The sequence below is a fragment of the Vipera berus genome (assembly GCF_964194415.1).
Source record: "Vipera berus genome assembly, chromosome: 2".
NCBI classification, from domain to species: Eukaryota; Metazoa; Chordata; class Lepidosauria; order Squamata; family Viperidae; genus Vipera; species Vipera berus.
This window is the reverse complement of record NC_138203.1, coordinates 71,642,133-71,662,011: the sequence shown is the minus strand read 5'-3', so window position 1 is coordinate 71,662,011 and position 19,879 is coordinate 71,642,133. Positions and strand designations below refer to the sequence as shown.

At 37.6% G+C, this 19,879-nt stretch overlaps 2 protein-coding genes across 2 annotated transcripts in view; one reads left to right on the top strand and one right to left on the bottom strand.

The window, feature by feature from the left end:
• PGM5 (phosphoglucomutase 5) overlaps positions 1 to 11,950 on the top strand; it is a 67,044-nt gene extending 55,094 nt beyond the window's left edge. The window contains exon 11 of the mRNA XM_081319369.1: positions 8,826 to 11,950. Coding sequence (XP_081175495.1) covers positions 8,826 to 8,915 — 90 coding nt within the window. The 3' untranslated portion in view covers positions 8,916 to 11,950. The remainder of the gene's footprint in view (positions 1 to 8,825) is intronic.
• A 4,121-nt stretch (positions 11,951 to 16,071) lies between these two features.
• Positions 16,072 to 19,599, bottom strand: TMEM252 (transmembrane protein 252; the record flags this gene model as incomplete). The annotated part of the gene is made up of 2 exons (XM_081318880.1): positions 16,072 to 16,330; positions 19,322 to 19,599. The coding sequence occupies 2 exons, from the start codon at positions 19,597 to 19,599 to the stop codon at positions 16,072 to 16,074; spliced, it is 537 nt and encodes a 178-aa protein (XP_081175006.1).
• Positions 19,600 to 19,879: the final 280 nt, after the last annotated feature.

Here is a 19,879-nt window from a genome sequence, read left to right as displayed (position 1 = left end):
TAAACTTCAAGTAACTTATAGCTGTTCATCTCCTACGCTTAGAAGAGGTGGTGAAACTGAGGAGTCCATGCCAGTTGTTCTAAGGTGCAGCCAAAAGGGTAGGGCTGATTTAGCCTCCTGCAAAAAAATGCTTTGGCTGACATTCTGTGGATCTGAGGTTAAGAAAATGTTTGAAAACCCTACCTTAAAAGTTCTGCGTTTAACGTTCAGATGTCTGGAATAAAAACGAGGCATTCTTTCCAATGGGGAAACAGATGGCTCACAACCTCAGCAGAGTTTCACTACTACAAAATGGAATTCTGCCCCCCCCCCCAAAAAAAGTCATTTGGATAACATTGCAGTTGAGTCATGAATAAATGAGTTTAGCTGCCAAATTCATCTGACCTCATGGAATGGTTGGTGTCTACAGCTGCTTTTGAACTAACACAATTTATAGTGACCCTACTTCAGTATATGGTGAACATACAGGATGGTTATGTAAGTTACAAGGTGATTTTGCAGTGCGAAAGATCAGATGATTTATGAGAAAAGCAACTCCACTCCTCAAATGTGAACATTGCTAAAATGGAACACATCAAGATACAGAGTATATTATTCTAGTAAGGTTTTATTTTCCCTTTAATGCACGGTCTTCATAAAATTCACAGTCACTGTTTGAAAAGTGCCTTGTTGCCTTACATCAGGAAGGCAAAAACACACTTTTTGGAAATGTTTGCTACATTTGATCAGTTTTCATTTACAGACTTGGTAGAAGTAACTGTTTGGCACAGTAGACAAGGCAACTGATTTACCACACAAATGTTATGGAGAATAATCTAAAACCTGGAAGGACTCTAGATGACTTTGAGGTATTTGTGATATATCAGATGACAGTCCTATGGCCATTGTTAGTGCTGTCCAGGATGCTGGGAGTTGTAGTCCTCCTTAACTGTCTGACTTCAAGTTGTAAAATTCTCCTTATCACCCATGGAGATTGGTTGTCTAGATGTTGAACTGTAACTCTTAGATGTTCATGTCATGCATGTAGTCCTTGCTTAATAATTGATCACTTAGTGACCATTCAGAGTTATAGACCCATCCACCCCCAGAAAAAGTACTTATAATCTGATTTTGAAGTTCACACACACACACACACACACACACACACACAAACAAACAGAGAGAGAGGATCACATGATTCAATTTTGTTTGCTTGGCAGCTGTTGCATTTACAACCATTTGCACAATCCTATGGTAAAATGATCATGATTTTTTAATTTTTTTACCAGTTTCCAGTGTTTACTTCTAGTTTTGAGTTTAAAAATAATCCGCTGAATAAAAGGGATTTACTTAACAACCATTGCATTCAGTTAAAAACCAGTGCAAAAAAAGTTGTAAAATCAGTCACGGTGACATGGTGACTGGCTTAATGACTGCAAGAACTTATGACTATCATTCCAGACTCAATTACAACTGTACATTGAGGACTATCTATATAATAAGATCATTATTGAAAATGATTTGTAAGGCTTCAGGCTCCCAATCTATCCTAGCCTACATTCTTGAGTTTATGTAAGCCTATTGAACTTAGTGCTTTATGTCTTTCCAAATACATGCTAAATTTGGGTACACACACACACACAAACGTGTGTGTGTGTGTGTGTGTGTGTAATTTATTACATAGCTTATTACATAACTAAGCAAAAATATTAATAGATTATTACCATCTGAAGGAAGAACATGATTCAAAGCACTTAAGGCAAAATGTTTTGCCCTTAGTTGTTCCCCAAGGTTAGATGTAAGTTAATTTACTTATTTCATCTGGTCTTGTTATAATATCTGCCTCCACATAACAAAACTTGCTTTGTAATTATACTTCTTCTGGCCTCTTAAGACAAAGTCAGGCATCTTAAGTGGAACCCAGATGGGCTGATCAGCTGGGTGTTTTTGATCCTGAGAGGCAGAAAATGGGATCATATATGAGTTGGGTAGAACAAGTTTCCTCAAATCAGGAATCGTTGTTTTAACATATCAATGAAAACAAAGTAAAATGTTGGCTACTATGGAATCTGCTGGAATACCAGACCAAATACCTGCTTATCACCAATTATAATTTTGTGAACAAAACCTTTATTTCACTTTATAACTGGAATAGCAAGCAGTTTGAATATTACAGAGCTGGAAATCATGTGCATCATTATTGATAATTAATTGAAAAAGTGCCCCTGTTTGTCATAGTATTATTCAACAGCCATAACCTTTGCCTGCCTTTTATTAGTTATAATAAATAGAACCTTGGACTTCTACGTACTCTTATAATTTGATTTTATTTCTTTATCAAGTGAATCTATGACTGTGCTAAATTCATTTATATCATGTGGTTCCCAACTAGCTACAGATGAAAAGGTGAACAGAATAATAAAATAATTATTGCACATTTTGAATCAATATCGGAACTAGTTTTAGATATAATTTATTGTACTTGAATGGATTATCTATTTACTAACTTTTCCATATATTCCTGTCCTTTGTTTATAGATAAGAGATGAGCTATGGAAAGAAGAGGTAATTTGTTATACTTTAAGAGAGGGTGATAAGTTAGCAAATTGTTTATACTTGTTCTGAGGAAAGAGGAAGTCATTTCTTTATATATTTCTTTTCTTTTACTTTACTATGTTCTTATTCTTTTCTCTTTTTTCTTTTGATTTCCCTGCACCTGCTATCTTTTTCTTTTTATTGTTTTAGGGTTTCTTAGTTTCTATAGGGACGCGGTGGCTCAGTGGGTTAGGACGCTGAGCTTGTCGATCAGAAGGTCGGCAGTTTGGTGGGTCGAATCCCGAGTGCCGCGTAGCAGAGTGAGCGCCTGTTACTCATCCCAGCTTCTGCCAACCTAGCAGTTCGAAAGCACGTAAAAAATGCAAGTAGAAAAATAGGGACCACTACGGTGGGAAGGTAACAGCGTTCCGTGCGCCTTTGGCGTCTAGTCATGCCGGCCACATGACCACGGAGACGTCCTCGGACAAGCGCTGGCTCTTCGGCTTTGAAACGGAGATGAGCACCGGCCCCTAGAGTCGGAAACGACTAGCACGCATGTGCGGGGGAACCTTTACCTTTACCTTTACCTAGTTTCTATTAGTTTTATCTTTGTAACTGTAATGTTTAATAAAATTACTATAAATATTTTTGTTCTTACTTTACGCAGTAAGAGTCAGATAATAGAATTTAAAACTGGCTTAGCAGAATGTTCCTGAATAATATTTTCCCAGAAACAGCAATTTTGCTATTGAAAAGTTGGTGGCTTATTAAAAATTGTTATTTGGATCTGGAAGAACAATAAAAAGAGCAGTGTTGGGAAAAAAGTTAAGATGGTAGCTATGATAGTGCAATCAAAACCCACTTCCTTGTGGTATATGCAGCATGCTTAAAAGCAAATAGACTTTCAGTTACAGGATTGTGGCTGCCATCTTGATTTTTTTTAAATACTCCCCTTAGCAACCAGAAGGCATTTCCATTTCCTCTTTTTTTTTTATTTAAAAAGTTTTACAATACATTTTGACTTTAATCCCCCCTCCCCCTCCCCCACCCAACCCTCCCTATCCCTTCCCCCCATTCCCTCCTCCCCCCCCCCCGACTTCCCAGAGCTAAATACAGGGTATAAAATCAAAAAACAAACATAAGCACCCCTATGTTATCAGCAATAAACTATTAGTTCTATCTCCCTCTAGCTCATGTAAAATGAATACAAACAATACTAATATTACAAATAAAGTAAAACAGAAAAAGAGAAAAACAGAAAAGAGCTTTACTCAGAATAGATTTTCTTAATCCCAGTCCTTATTCATATTAATTTCAAAGAAAAAAAAATAAACAAATTCTCAGTTACGCGCCAAAAGCACCTATCTATTAACCTTAATAATCTCCAACCAAACTAAACCATAATCAAAAATAATTCTTGCATGTATCACACCAAATGTCTCGCAGTTCCAAGTCATCCTTGAGTTCAAATAAAAAGAGTAAAAAAAAAAAGGGTTAAGCAGTCTGTAAGACAACTTGTTGTTAATTAGGAGCTTGCATACCCATTCTTAGTTCAACACACACTTTTAGTCCATAACCCTAATATACTTTTCTAACAAGCAAATAACATCCATCTTAAATTGTGTTAAATATTAAAAAAACTTTCTTTCTCCTCTATGATAAATTTAATCCATTAAGATACTAATTTAAAATTTAATCAGCAATCTTAACGCCCCAAAACTTTTGGAGCACGTCTGTCATGACCCCCAAAACTTCTTTGGACCGCGCCCCTCCCACATCTTCACTGTAAATACACTTTGGAGATTCCATAACTATCTGCTGGTCTTGCTCTTGCTCTCGTCTCGCTCTTCTTAGGGCGGCACGCGTCTTCCTCTGGCCTCCTGCAACATCCAATGATTTCCATTTCCTCTTACACAGAACAGTGTCACTCAACTGTCGGTGTTTCCTACAATGTAACTGTATGCACAATCTAAAACAAAGAAAGTGTTCTCTTTAAAAAAAATTCTGTAACAATCAGCTGTGTCAGCTAGTGATGAAAGGCATTGAACACATTTGGAGAACCCATGTGGGAAAAGACTGTTTTGGAAGAAACAGATATGAAGACTCAAAGCTCAATAGAGGTGATATAATTTGCATGATTTTTTAAAAATAAGATATTTGATGAATAGATATTTGATGAATATAACCACCACCTTTGGTTATATTCTTTGGAATGTCCCATAAGCTACTTAAACATTAACAAAACATATGGATCCCTGTTATTTTGCCCCTTAACAAAGGAGCAGGGGCAATTATGTACTTCGAAGTAAAGTCACGTTGCCTTAAGTGGATCCTTGTGTCTACCTAGCAAGAATCCTCTCAGTTCACAAATAGTGCCATTTCACATACACAATCCAGCAAGTGTTTTATTTTCCATTTACATCCTGTGAATTTTCAGAATGGTGCACAGAGAATGCATTGTTTGATAATGCATAGTACAAAGCACAAGTGGATGTGAAGTAAACTACAGCATAAATCCAGCTGTCCCCTGAAATAAAAGAAGACAAAAGTATGGCTCTTTTTAATGAAATGCTCTCTGGCAGTGGCTGTCCTCCTGCCATATCTTAGCTAGAAACCTCCTTGAATGTAGGAGAGGGCCATAATAATAATAATAATAACAACGACAACAACAGCAACAATAATAAGTTGGAAGGGACCTTGGAGGTCATCTAGTCCAACCCCCTGCTAAGGCAGGAAACCCTATAACATTTCAGACAAATGGCTGTCCAGTCTCTTCTTAAAAACTTCCAGTGTTGGAGCATTCACCACCTCTGGAGGCAGGTTGTTCCACTGGTTGGTTGTTCTAACTGTCAGGAAGTTTCTCCTTAGTTGTAGGTTGCTCCTCTCCTTGACTAGTTTCCATCCATTGCTTCTTGTCCTGCTTTCAGATGCTTTGGAGAATAGCTTGGCTCCCTCTGCTTTGTGGCAGCCCCTGAGATATTGGATCACTGCTATCACCCTTCTCTCCGTTAAACTACACCTACCCAATTCCAGCAACCGTTCCCTATATGTTTTAGCCTCCAGTCCCCCAATCATCTTTGTTGCTCTTCTCTGTACTCTTTCTAGAGTTTCGACATCTTTTTTACATCGTGGTGACCAAAACTGGATGCAGTATTCCAGGTGTGGCCTTACCAAGGCATTGTAAAGTGGTATTAGTACTATTTTACATTACAGTAACTGTTCATGATGATATTATCCATTCAGTGTTGTCCAACTCTTTTATGGGCCCAGTCTCTCCATATCTACCTATCTTGCATTACTTCTTTGAGTTTTCCTATGCTCTGGAGGGTGTGGGCTTTGATGGTACACTAATTGTGCATTGTTCAGACCTGAAACACCCATCAAAAAATGTAAAATTGGACAGCAGTTTTGTTTTTCTAAAGTGCTGAGTAAATTATTGAGGAGAGAAGGGAAGAGTGGGGTGAGTGGAGAGAGCAGGTGAAGCATGAATGAAATGGCTGGCATAAAGGGAGAGATGGCCCTGTGTTGATTGGTAGAGATTAGAGAATGAGATGGTTAGCAGAAGAGAAATTAGTGAACTGAACAGAAACATACTGAGGACAGGTTTTGTGCAGGTGATTCAATTGAAGAAAAGTAATTTTAGAGGAAAATTAAATGACTTCAATTAAACAGGTACTTATAGAAGGAAAAAACTGAGTTTATATTTTGCGTTATAGTCGTGTTTTTGCCCTGTAGTTTCTGCTCTCTCTCGCTCTCTCTCTCATCTGTCTATCTATCATCTATCTTATCTATCATCTATCTTATCTATCCATCTACTTATATATTACCAGTTTCTCCTTCTTCCTTGCATGAAGAGGATGTTTAGAGACTAAGCAGACATTTTAAGACAGAATCCTCAATAATTTCTCAAAAGTTGAAAGACCAACCCCATTCATGCTCAGTGTTATTTTTTTTTCTAATGGACGTATAACTAACTACTCTATTTCTGGTTTTTTATAGCACCAAATTCCCATTTCATCCCTTATAGGAAAGATTACCTGTCCTGAGCCTTGTAATGCCTATGGCTCTGAGATTTCGTAGAAAGCCCGTTGTATTTGTAATATTACGTTACAGGTATAAGAGTACTAGGGGAAAAGCAAGTTGTAAAGAACGATAAATAGATATTTCTTTTCAGCCCATCATATAACCTTTTTTTAGAAGATTGTTTTCAATTTTCAGAAAAAAGATACGTTGAGTTTTGCTGGAAGCAGAAGACAATAACATTTCAGATATATATAAAAGCAACATGTCCTCCACCCTTAAAATGATGTCACTATTTTGTGAAACAGATCTTGGAACCACTTGAATCACATATTATTAAAAATGTAATAAATTAAACAAGTTCCTGTTTTCATAATGCACTGTATTACGGAGCAGTGTTTAGGCAAATATAAGTGGTTCCTTTCTTATTTATGATAAGCTAACGTGATTTCAGCCAAAAATCTTTTTCAGTTTTCTGTTTAAGAGGGACGTTTCTAAAACCATTATGTGATTTTCTCACACATAAAAAATTCAGCTAGTTAATACTGGAATCAAAGTTGTTATATAGAATTTATTTGTTGGGTTAGAGTTGGTGTTAGTACAGTATTAATTTTGTTTTTTTTTAAATTAATGGATATGAACGAAATATAACATTTGACATTAGACATTAAGTAAACTCTTCTGTTATATCATTTTCCCATCCACAGTAAGGTTTACAAAGTCATAAAAGCTTCCAGGTTAATGTTTGAAAATAATATTTCATTAAATAATTTATAGAAGCAAACCATATTTTTTCCAAACATGGAACCAACCATATGCAGAAAATTTGTACTCTTTGTATTTTTTAAAAGTCTTTTTCAGGGTAGGCAGAACTTTTTAAATGAGGTATTCATGGGACAATTTGACTCTTTGGACATTTCAGTTTTCTTTAACATCTACATCTACAACCCTAGGTTTGAGGTGAAGTATGAACTCAACTGGGTGACTTTGCACCAATCACTCTCTTTTTCTCAGCCCTTAGAAGGAAGCAATGGCAAATCACTTCTGAAATCTTGCAAAAAAAATTGTAGGAGTTGTCATGCAGTTGCCAAGAGTCAACACTGACTCCAAGGCACCCCCCAAAAAATTAATATGCTGACGATAACCAGAGACCTATCTCTCGTCCAAGGTCCGTGGAGATATAGTGGAAGCCTTGACTCAGTGCCTGGATCTATGAAAGAGTGGGTGAGGGCAAAACAGACTGTATCCTAGCAAGACAGATTTATTTTTCTACAGAGGCTTTCAGGTGCCGAGGTAGCACCTTAAATTGCTCTTGATTCCTGTACTTCTTTGAAGCAGTCAATACAAATATGGAGTCTCTCCTGGATCAGTAGGTGGGGGCTACGGTGATTGTTCCAGTCTTTTCTTGACCAGCAGTTGCTGAACACATCAACTCATAAATAAATAAATAAAATGATTTTTAATCTGTAAATAATGCTAATTGTTAAAATCAATTCAACATTTCTACTTTGTTCCTGAAAATATCCTTTTTTTTCACTGGAAAAAAAATTAAAGTATCCTATCTTTACACAAATAAAGGCATACTTTTAGCATGAGATTCCAAGTAAATGCAAATTACTATTATTATTATAGTTGGTCTCATGTTTAGATTGGATTTGGCATTTTGGTTCCCCTGTTGAGTCTTTCCTAAGGTCCTGGGATAGGCAAATGTTGTGTAGTTTAATTAAATAAATTAATCACATAATGGTTTTAGAAACCATTTATTTAAATTATTATGTATTTGGCTTATATAGCCTCCCATCTGACTTAGATGTCTCTGGGTGACCTACAATAAAATAGATAAAATAAATAAAATACATAATATATATTAAAACAGCAGTCAAGTATCCTACATCTAGTCTCCCACCTTGCTAGCTTAATTAACATCACATTTTTAGTATTAAACATACACACATACCTTTTGTTGTCAAGCTGGCATGTTGAAATATTATCCGAAGCTTGGTATGTTACCTTCCATGTGAAGCCTGGGAGATAAAATCTTCAACGTGAACAGCTATCTTCTTTCCAATTAACATCATGCATGTTTTAATCACATACTATTTTTTGCATTTTTAATACCCAATTCCTTTTCTACTTTAAACATGAATTTTGAAAGACATGGTGGTTTATGGAAACAAATTGGTGGAGTCGGCCAACTTAACATACACATATGTTGATGGGTATTAAGTAACTTCTTCCTTTTTGATACATAAACCACTGATTTAAATGTTCAAATTTCTTTTCTTCTCTAGGCAGTTCTGAGTCCACTCATCGCCATTGCACTGAAAATATCTCAGATTCATGAGAGGACAGCTCGTAAAGGTCCTACGGTCATCACCTGAAGGAGGATTGCTCACTCAGGGCCAAACATGGAAGGACAAGGAAGAATGAAGGCATTGCTCAAGCACACCAGTTCTTTGTGCCTTATATTAGTCTAAGGGCTTGAGGGCAGTTGGGGGGAGGTGGGTGGACAAAATTCATTTGAATTTCATTATTACGAAAAATGTGCACTTGTCTATTATAGCTTCAGCCTCTTCTTGTGATGCAAATAATCAAAACCAGGGCTTTCTGAACAGATGTGTTCAGAAGAGATGATTAAAAAAGATTCCTGTTTGCATTTGCAAGGCGAAAATAGGCTACATGTTTCCTTAGCTCAGGGGTGTCAAACTGCCGGCCCACAGGCCGGATGCATCATAGCGAAACCGCGCCCACCCCATTGCCGGCAATGGCAAAAAAGTTGTAATATGTCGCCACACGTCATATGACATTGCGAGTTTGACACCCCTGCTAGCTAGTGCTGGCTGAAAAACATAGATTTTTGGTAATAGTGTTTTATGAATTTCCCATCATAATTTTTAAAAAAAGCACTCATGATAGTCAAGGACATCTTTAAAAGCTCAAAAACAAAATATTATTCTTGGGTTACCTTATTTTCTAAACCCATCTGGTAGTTATGATGGATTGATTTTGAATAAAAATTCAGATGTTTGAAGTCCCAGAGGGTGGAAAAACCTAGAATGTCAGTAATTTTGTCCTTTCTGAGACAAAGAATTTGTGTAATACAATGAACCACAAACTAGCCAATCACGTTTTGACCTAGTGGCTTTGTGACTCTGGTCTGTGTGGTTAATTTATGGTTCAGTGATTTCTGCAAATTTGGAAAATTAATTAAACTATGAGTTAATCATGAATAAGTTCGTGTTGTGTGAACATAGCCATTGAGTCCAAGAGGTGCAGCTCATGAGCAGAATCTGCAGGTGGGGCTATTCTAATCTGTATTAGAGGTTACAAATATGTAGCCCAGCAGGTTTATTTGGAAATAGGTCTCCTGAGTGCCTTAAAATGCAATCTTCCATAAATATGCCTAATTCTGCAGCTTTATTCTGAGATTTTAGTTAGCTGATTATCTTTTTCAAAGCATGCTGGCAATTGCCATTCCTAATTTCTCAGCTCAAGTTTTAAGACTAATGAGTCCAATTTTATGCACCAGCTGCTACATTTATACACACTTTATATAACTAAATCTTACGTATTTAAATGGAAGAATGAGAAATTATCTTGCAGCAAACTGTTTGGCAAACAGCTTTCATGTTTTGTTCATGTCTGCTGTTACTCCTAACTACCATCACCAGCATATCTGGTTTGTGTGTGTGGTCTCTCTGCTTTTAGTTTAAAAACAGGACTGCTTTTTTTTCTACTTATTTCTTCATCCACCTTCTATTTGGATTCAACTTTATGCAGCTTCAGTTTAAGATAAAAGCCTTTTGCTATTAGCTGATGAAGTTTTCTATTGTGGATTTGTCTCCTACTGTGGAGACAAATCTTGACAATGATCCCTCCCCTTTTGTTATGAGTTTCTGTTTTTAGAAGTAAATCTTTAGGCTGTTTCCCTCTCACTCTTCGTGTGCATGTTCACTATTGCTCTCTCATATACGAATATTTAATTAAAGTTAATTTAATTCAAAATCTTTAAAAAATACCTTTCAAGATATATTTATGTTCCACTTTTTAAAAGGGCTAGTTATCACAGCAGAGTTCAAACTTTTATATAGGTGGATCAGCTGATTTCTTTAAAAAACCCACTATTCATAAGAGAATAAAAAAAGCTAAAAAGGAAACCATTCCTTTCCCAGAGCCAATATCCAGATAAGCAGGGATTGACACCTGACAAACAATCCAGCAGAAAACAATACCCTAAGTAAATACCAAGGAGAAAACCACATGCCCTCCAACCCTGGCAGGCCAAGCTACTATATATGAACAGGCAGAAAAACCACATTCACTGATGATGATGGTGATGTTATCTAGTTGGGTAATGAAATGTCTGCAAGCAAACAGAGGACCAAGGACTCCATCAACATATGAATTTGGATAAGGTGGAGGAAATGGGACTGTGTGGTGTGTTCCATTGTCATGCACTGACTTATAATCATAATTCAGAAAGTTGGAAGTGCTGTTTGGTTATTGCAAATGTGTGACAATTGAATATCACACTTAGTGACAGAGGTGGCATAATCTTTCTTTTAAGGACTGTATGCTCTTATATAGTTGGAAATACATAGTGGAGTTTAATTCTTTTGTATGTGAATATGACTCGACAAATTAGGATTCTGCTACATCCCCACATAACATTAAAATATTTAAATGTTATGTCCTGTTGGAAGTGTAAGATTCCTGCTTCTATCTATTCCTTATCAACATCTCTGAAACATTACATCAGAAACCATTTTTAAAGAACCCATCACTTTTTTACAGCAGATAATTTCTTCAATTTTGCAAGTGGAATTTTGGATCTTTTCAAGCTAAAGCAGCAGAAAACCTGGTTTTCGTATCTAAAGGGTACCCAACCTTGGCAACTTTAAGACTTGTAGACTTCAATTCCCAGGATTCCCCAACCAGCCAGAATTCCCCATTCTGGCTAGGAAAATCTGATAGTTGAAGTCTACACGTCTCATAGTAGCCAAGGTTGGACATCCCTACTCTAAAACCTCAAATGGTAGAAGAAAGCTGAAAAAAAGGAAAGCAGGAAGACAGTGGAAACAGCTGGCATTAGAATTAAAATGTACTGTTTTGCATAACTCTGGACAAAGAAATTAAAATTCCATTTTCCAAGTTATTTCTTTTAATCAAGAGACAGGGCTCTGGGTGCATGAGAGTGTATGGAGCTGAAGAGGGAAATTTTCCCAACTAAATCACCATCTGGGTTGTTAGTGGAACTGAGAGGTTTTAGAAATATTTGCCTAGTTCACTTAATGAAAAGCTTGCCCAATGTCTTACTAAAAAGTCAGGGAATAATATGGCAGGGGAAGGAGGCTTGCTCAGTGAATGCTAGGATATTGAAAAGTGTTTCTGAGTTTGTAAAACAGGGGTGTCCAACTTTGGCAACTTTAAGACTTGTGGACTTCAACTCCCAAAATGCTGACAGGAATTCTGGGAATTGAAGTCCACAAGTCTTAAAAGTTGCCAAAGTTGGACACCCCTGTTTTACAAACTCAAAAACAAGTCTACAAGGCTCCATCCATAGCACAAAACTGTGACATAAAACTTCTAAATTTCACTAATTCAAATATTTTTCTTCTTGGGAAGCTGAGGTGTGACTGTTAGTCATTACAGTGGCTTTTGTGCAATCTGAAACATTCATAGTCTAGTAACATTGCGACGGCAAGCCTTCCTTTCTAGTGCAATCTTGAATGCTGCTGTGTTTTAAGTAACTGACTTGGATTCTTTGATATGTGTCAAAACTTACTATGACATTTAATAAACTGCTGTGCCGTATATGCCTTGCATGAAATCGCTGATGGAACACAACTTGCTCTAATGCAACAGGTTTCTTTTTAAGCTGTGTCTAGGTAAATGAGGCACTGATTTATCTTTGCACAGTGTTTTATTGCAGTATTATTAAACAGATTTTTTGTAAGTCAAATACTTTTGTTCTGTTTTATATAACATTACACAGTATATAATCTTTTGGCTGCCCAGAGCAACAAGTAGCTAGTTTGGTTTATTTTGTGCTGACCTTTCATAAGAGGTATAAAGATTTGCTGGAGAATTTATTGTATATGGAGCAAGTTAAAAGCTGAGAACAATTTAAGAGATCTTCATAAATGATATCCAACTTTTGAATTAAAATGCATACAAATTGTCATGGGTTTTGAAGTCATTTACTGATTAGAGCCAATCCATGAAAAAGGATTGGAGATGTGTTAACTTTTGTTTTTATTTTGTTGCAAACACACGGCCTCCATATCAGCAGATGGCAGCACTTTCTTAGATTCAGGGAAATCTCAAGGCTGCAGACTAGATTGTGAAATTGCAAAACCATCCAGAAGACAGAAGAAAACCACTTCTAATTTGCTGCCAAGAAAAACACAACCACTCGTCCATCAGTCCAGTTTGGTTGCCACGATATAAAAAAGGTTTTGAGATTCTAGGAAGAGTACAGAGGAGAGCGACAAAGATGATTAGGAGTGGCTACAATGGTTGCAGGAATTGGGTATGTCCAGTTTAATGAAAAGAAGGATTAGGATGACATGATAGCAGCATTCCAATATATGAGGGACTGCCACAAAGAAGGGGGAGTGTCAACCTATTCTCCAAAGCATCTGAAGGCAGGACAAGAAGCAATGGACAGAAACTAATCAAGGTGAGAACCAACCTAGAAATGAGAAATTTCATGACAGTGACAATCAGTGGAACAGCTTGCCCTCAGAAGTTGTGGGTGCTCACATCACTGGAGGTTTTTAAGAAGAGATTGGACAGCCATTTGTCCAATGGCTGCTTGAGGAGGAGGTCGGACTAGAAGACCTCCAAGTGTTAAACCACTTCATTAAAAGAAATACTGTACCATTTTAAACTTGTCATGATACTAGAATCGAAGTTAATATTGAATATAGATTCGCAAAATTGCTTTGCTCATAAGGATTACCCTAAATATAAGACGATGCCCTAGAGCAGGGGTGTCAAACTGACGGCCCGTGGACTGGATCCATCATAGCAAAACTGCGCCCTCCCCATTGCTGGCAATGGCAAAAAAGTCATGATGTGTTGCATCACATGACGTTGCGAATTTGACATCCCTGCCCTAGAGTATTAGGTTTGTCCTTTACATCTTGATAGGCAGATACTTTTATTTACCATGAAATGAGAATTGGGATTTCTTTTTCTGACTTCCAGAAATATGGGGAAAATGTCTTTATTAAGGTAAACCTAGTGAATTCAGTACTAGTAAAAGTAAAGCTTCCCCCGCATATGCGTGCTAGTCGTTTCCGACTCTAGGGGCCAGTGCTCATCTCCGTTTCAAAGCCGAAGAGCCAGCGCTTGTCTGAGGACGTCTCTGTGGTCATGTGGCCGTCATGACTAGACGCCAAAGGCGCACGGAACACTGTTACCTTCCCACCAGAGTGGTCCCTATTTTTCTACTTGCATTTTTACGTGTGTTTGAACTGCTAGGTTAGCAGAAGCTGGGATGAGTAACAGGCGCTCACTCTGCTACGTGGCACTCGGGATTCAGTACTAGATATGCATAAAATAGTGGGTTAACCCAGTGGTGGAATTTAGCCAGTTTTATCAGTAGAACTGATAGCTAAATTTTACTGCATTTGGAGAATGGCTGGCTTCCAGAAGTCCAGTCTAGGCCTTGGAGGCCTAGAAGAAGCCTCCCAGGACTAGAACGGCCCACCGGAAGTGCGTGGATGCCACTTCTGGAACTCCGTTCTAAGCCTTAGAGGCTCCCAGACTTAGAACAGCCAGCTGGAAGTGCATGGATGCCACTTCTGGAAGTCTGTTCTAGGCCTCAGAGGCCCAGGCCTGCATCGAATAAGAAAACTGGTTGTTCAGGTATTTGAATTCCACCACTGGGTTAACTTTGCCATAAACAAGCTCAAGGCTTGATTGTTATACAGTATAAAGGAGCAATGGAGGAATTAGAAGAAAAGGTTACCAAGACACTTTTCCTTTCTTCTTCCTTGTTTTGTATGATGGAAACAAATACACATTTATTCCCCTAGCCAGTAATTGCTAATTGTTTCACAGAATACATTTCATTACAAAACTTTATTACAAGAAAACTGCAGTGCAGCATTAAACAATGTAAACTGGTTAGCCCCAGAACACAATAAAAAGTTACTATAAACAACAAATGTCAACTATTAGGTAATTAATTAGATTTCAGCCTGTAATGCTAATGGATAACAAAAAGAACCGATGCTAAAATTCCAAGATATTTTAAAAATTACATATGTATGGAAGACATTCCAATGCTAATTGTCTTACTGCAATTGTCTAAACCTCTAACATTGAGTTGGCTATTTTTTCAGTGGGCTATCTACATTGTACCAAGAGACTCTGTCCCCTCAAAAGTAATGAGAGGTAATGAAGTTGGTTAAATGATGAAAAATAATTAATTGCAATACTGATACAATTACTCTTTTTAAAAAGAATAAATATTGAAATAAGAACATATTAATCAGTCTATTTTATCCAGAGAATTCTTTGTCTTCATATTTTCATCTGAGTGCAGGCTTAACTTAGTTTCCAGGATCCCAGATCCTACACAATAGTACCACAATAATTTAAACATGGAAAAAAACCAAAGCAAGACGAAACTACAACTCACGTAAGCTGTTTAACTTCAATTTCAATAAAATGGTAAAAGTTTAAATCAAAGGGTATTTTTTTAACTCAAACTGTAGAATAGGAGCTGGTAAACCAAGTCCTAGTCTTTGGTCATTTCAACTGGACCCATTCATCTCTTGGTACAGAGAAACGCTTGCAGAGCACCAAAAGAGCTTAGGTAGGAGTTTAATTTTGGAAAGTGCCTTTCATCTCCTTTATGAATGCCAAGAATAGAATATTTACAGTAACATAACCTTCTCTAGTCTGGTGCTCTTCTGATGTGTTGAACTTCACTTCCCAAAAGATTGTGCACGTCTGACAGAGTTGAAGTCAAATTCACATGAAACGCATTGAGTTGATGAAAACTAATGTAACTGACCTGGCTTTGCTATACCTATATTTCCCATGTTCATCACTAAGTTGAAGCTTTAGGTTTCTTCATTTACTCATTGCCTCTTGCAGTGCATGCTGCTATTTAGAAGATACCGCTGGCTATTGCGAGCATTGCTTAATAGAGGCAGAATACAATCACATAAGATCTTCAAGAAGATCCAGTTGTTCCCATCCATCAGCCAACAATGTTGGGCTGAATTCATCATCATTCCTAATACCAGCAACACTATGGCTTATTCCCGGTCACAAAGACTATTTCTGACACAACCTTTCCGAATGCCATGGAATGTTTCCTCATCTGTGCCCAGTGCCCAGTGACTGACAGCCACTGAATGCTCCCTCATCTGTGGCCAGTGATGAAATCACACTGTCCTTTCCGCACCTCCTCATCAAGGCTTTACACACAATGCCTAAACATTGTCTGTGTCCCAGAATAAAAGGTATGGCTTAATTTCTCCAGTCCTTGGACAGCCCATCTTCTTAGCACTTGCTCTATGGCTGTGGTGCGTGAGAAGCCTCTGCTTGTGTTGGGTGGTTCCCTGTGGCTTGCTGCTGCACAGAGACTTCATAGGAAGGTGGCTGCTGTTGCTGAGCACCAGTTTCCTCAATGAATTCGAAGCGGCTTTCTGTGTACAAAGGTGGAGGTATGTTATAAGCATAGCTCTTTGGCTCCAGTGAGCAGGCTGGCACTGAGAAAGTCTGCTTTCCCACACCGGTGCTGTCTTCGTAAGACGGCGGGTAGAAATCAGGCCTGGAAAAGACAGTCAGGGAAAAAAAAACATATTATTTTTTTTTAATCCCATTTATATCCCGCCCTTCTCCGAAGACTCACGGCGGCTTACAAGTTAAGCACAAACCAATGTGCTTAGCAATAGCCTTCATTCTTTGTATATGCCTGCTTATTAGGGCTTTCGCCCCCCCCCAAGCAGCATTATTACAAAGTCAGCTTATTACCCCCAACAATCTGGGTCCTCAGATTTAAGAGGGTGGTATTAAAAATGATCCCATATTGGCTTATAAATTATACAATCCTGGGTTTTCTTCTCTACTCTTTACAATGACCATTCTCCTCCTACTTCAGGACAAAAAAAATGACCCTCTTAATCATTTCATTACCTCAAGAACCAAAAAAGCTTTCAGATAGTAAAATTCTGAGAAAATTCGTAGAAGAGAGGCTTGGATGATTATTTTGCCTTGCAAGCATCACAGCTCGTTTATTTGTTTATTTATTTATTTATTTGTTTGTTTATTTAACTTGCCAGCCATTTTGTAGTCAATGGATCTGGATGGCTTACAGATGAAAAAAAGTCATAAAAACATTTGAATCATCAATAAAACACACATTAGAAATAAAATCATTAACACTAGGTGGGAAAGGAGAGAGCCAGACAAGGGGGTGGGGGGGCAGGGGGGAGATGGAATTAAGTTTTAATTAGTCAACCAGCTCCACTAAGAAGCTTGGCAACTGACTCATATTTATGAAAGAGTTCCTTTGCCATCCTCTGACAAGCAAAGTCAATGGGGAAGTCAGATTCACTTAACAACCATGTCACTAACTTAACAACTGCCGTGATTCACTTAACAATTGTGGCAAGCAAGATCGTAAAATGGATCAAAACTCACTGAACAACTGTTTTGCTTAGCAGCAGAAATTTTGGGCTCAGTTGCGGTCATAAGTCGAGGACTACATGTATTCTGTAATTGCAATATTATGAGGCACATCTAAGGAAAAGTGAATTTGATTAATACTGAATAGTTTATGTGCCAGTCTTCCATTAATTTCCCTGGTATTTGAACAAAAATTGCATATGTGTATTCTGTCTAAAGTGTTCCTAAATTTACTTCCTAATGAGGCTATGGTGTCTTCCAAAGTGTGACATTTTTCTGGTTATCTAAGCAAGGTTTGCACTCTGTCATATTTATAGAGCTGTTGCTTTGCCGATTGTGTGTGTTTATGGCACTGTTACCATAACAGAATAAGAAATGACTTTTGTATCTGTAGCCCTTTAACAAGGCTTGCCAGTCTAAAGGCCAGTTTGACTTTAAAAGAAATATATTGTGAGAGTGTAAGTCTTCTTGCAGAATGGCCCAGAATATGACTGTGAGGATTTTAAACTGAAAATAAGCAGGCAACTGCACACCACTTCAACACATACTGAACATGGTTGAAACTATCAGCTGATTTTTAAAAAGAATGTGTTCTTGACATTTTGGAAAAATATTGTAGAGCCATAAATACTTATAGGACTGAGGCATGCCATTCTTAAAGGCTCTGATTTGAATTCAGAATTTATAATATCCAAGACTTGTTATGAGTTCTCAGGATAGTGACCAGCTCGTGACAGTTCCCTATATGACTTCAAGCCAACCCCACAGAAATTTGGACAAAGATACACAATACCTGCTTTAGAAGGTGTGAGGATAAGCATTGTTATGCTGCCTGTCCTTAAAAGTGTATAACTGAACATGCTCAAAACCACTAGACTAGAAGGAATAATCTATTCTATGTCAATGTTTCTCAACCTTGGCAACTTTAGGATGTGTGAACTTCAACTCCCAGAATTCTGGCTCGGGAGTTCTGAGAGTTGAAGTCCAGACATACTAAAGTTGCCAAGGTTGAGAAACACAGGTCTAAGCCCTCTAGTGGCTAAACAGGAAACAGAATTTAGTTCTGCTGCCTCCACATCTAGCACTAAACTGGATTCTTGCATGATTGACCATTGAAGGTGATCTAGAATGGTCAATAAAGTCCAGTAAGCAGTTAAGTAAGGATCAAATTAGTTTTAGGAAATATAATGAAAGCAGAATAAATTTTCCATTCTTAATTAGTTCTCTCTAGATGGGTTGGATCATGGCATTGACAAATCTAGAGAATTTAAGGCTGAGTGTGATAGCTGTACTATCATCTAATTACCCATAGAGAGGAGAGGAGAGATTTAAAATATGAATTATAATATACGTAGAAAAAGGAAGAGATAATGAGGGAAACAAGGGAATAAATATGCTATTGATAGATAGGAGAAAATTTGCAGAACCTATTCGGTTAGATTCAGACTGTTACCTATTCTCCTAAATCAATGGGAATTAAGTTAAAAATGGCTTAGTTTATTTCAGTAGATCTTAACAAAACTAATTTAACCCAAGTCTCCAAATCTTAAATGTTAGGTAGGAAACCAACGAATAAAACATATAATGTATTCCATTTTTCAGTAGGAGGTAAACTAAAGCAAGTTTTCACTTCTGGGAACTGCAACTACTTGGCAAGATTTTCAGAAATTATTTGCCATTGCCTCCTTCCTAGGGCTGAGAGAAAGTGTCTGGCCCAACGTCACCTAGCAGACAGGAGAGTTAGCCTGCAATACTGCATTCTACCCTCTGTGCCATCACAAATCAGTAAAATGTGATAAAAGTAAATGAATGAATGAAAACTGAGGGTATTTAAAATATGAAGTTGAACAATTATATGTAAAGAGAATTCCCCTTACGATCGGCTGGAAAAAAATAATAAACAATTACTTGATGTTATTAAAAAGAAGCCAGAATGGAGGCAACACATATAATGAGACAATGGGGTACCATTTAAGAAAGAGCTGTGTTTATAGCATGTATAATTAGTGAGTCATTATCAGGAGGGGGGGAAAAAAACCAAGAACTTAAATGAAGCAAATTCAGAGTGGAGAATTAAGATGGAAAAGGAGTGTACATCAGGGCCAGCTGATGGCCTGAAACAGTCAACACATACCTATCTATGGTCGTGATGTGACTTTCGTGAAGTCTGGAACTCCCATGTATAATGCTGCGGAACAAGCTGTTGTGCTTGCTGGCTTCATGATAGGTGCTCCAGAAGATCCCAGCAATGAGAAGAAAGAATCCAAATGGTAGAAGAAAATACGCCAGCGGCAAGCTCTTGCACTTACAGGCGGAGGCACTTGTAGAGATGCAAAAAGCTCCTAAACAAATAGTTACAAAGCCAAGTAACAGCACAAGCAAGCGGACAAATGAGAAGAGTTTCTTGGACATCCTTGCTCTTAGTCTCAGCGTGCTCTGGTTGGACTATTTCTCCTTTTCTGTGCACAGATTTTATATGATCAGAGACTGAGTGTCCTTTGGACACGTGTTAAGGTACCCATTAACCATTTAAAGCAGTCATAATATCTCAGGAGATTAACTTATAATCAAAACACTGCCAAAGAAGAGACAAAAATGCTTCCTGTATTGTTTAATTGCCAACATAAACTCAGCAAATTCTTGCTGCCTTATCTACAAGATTCTTCTCAGCCTTCCACCAATTTGTTCCAAA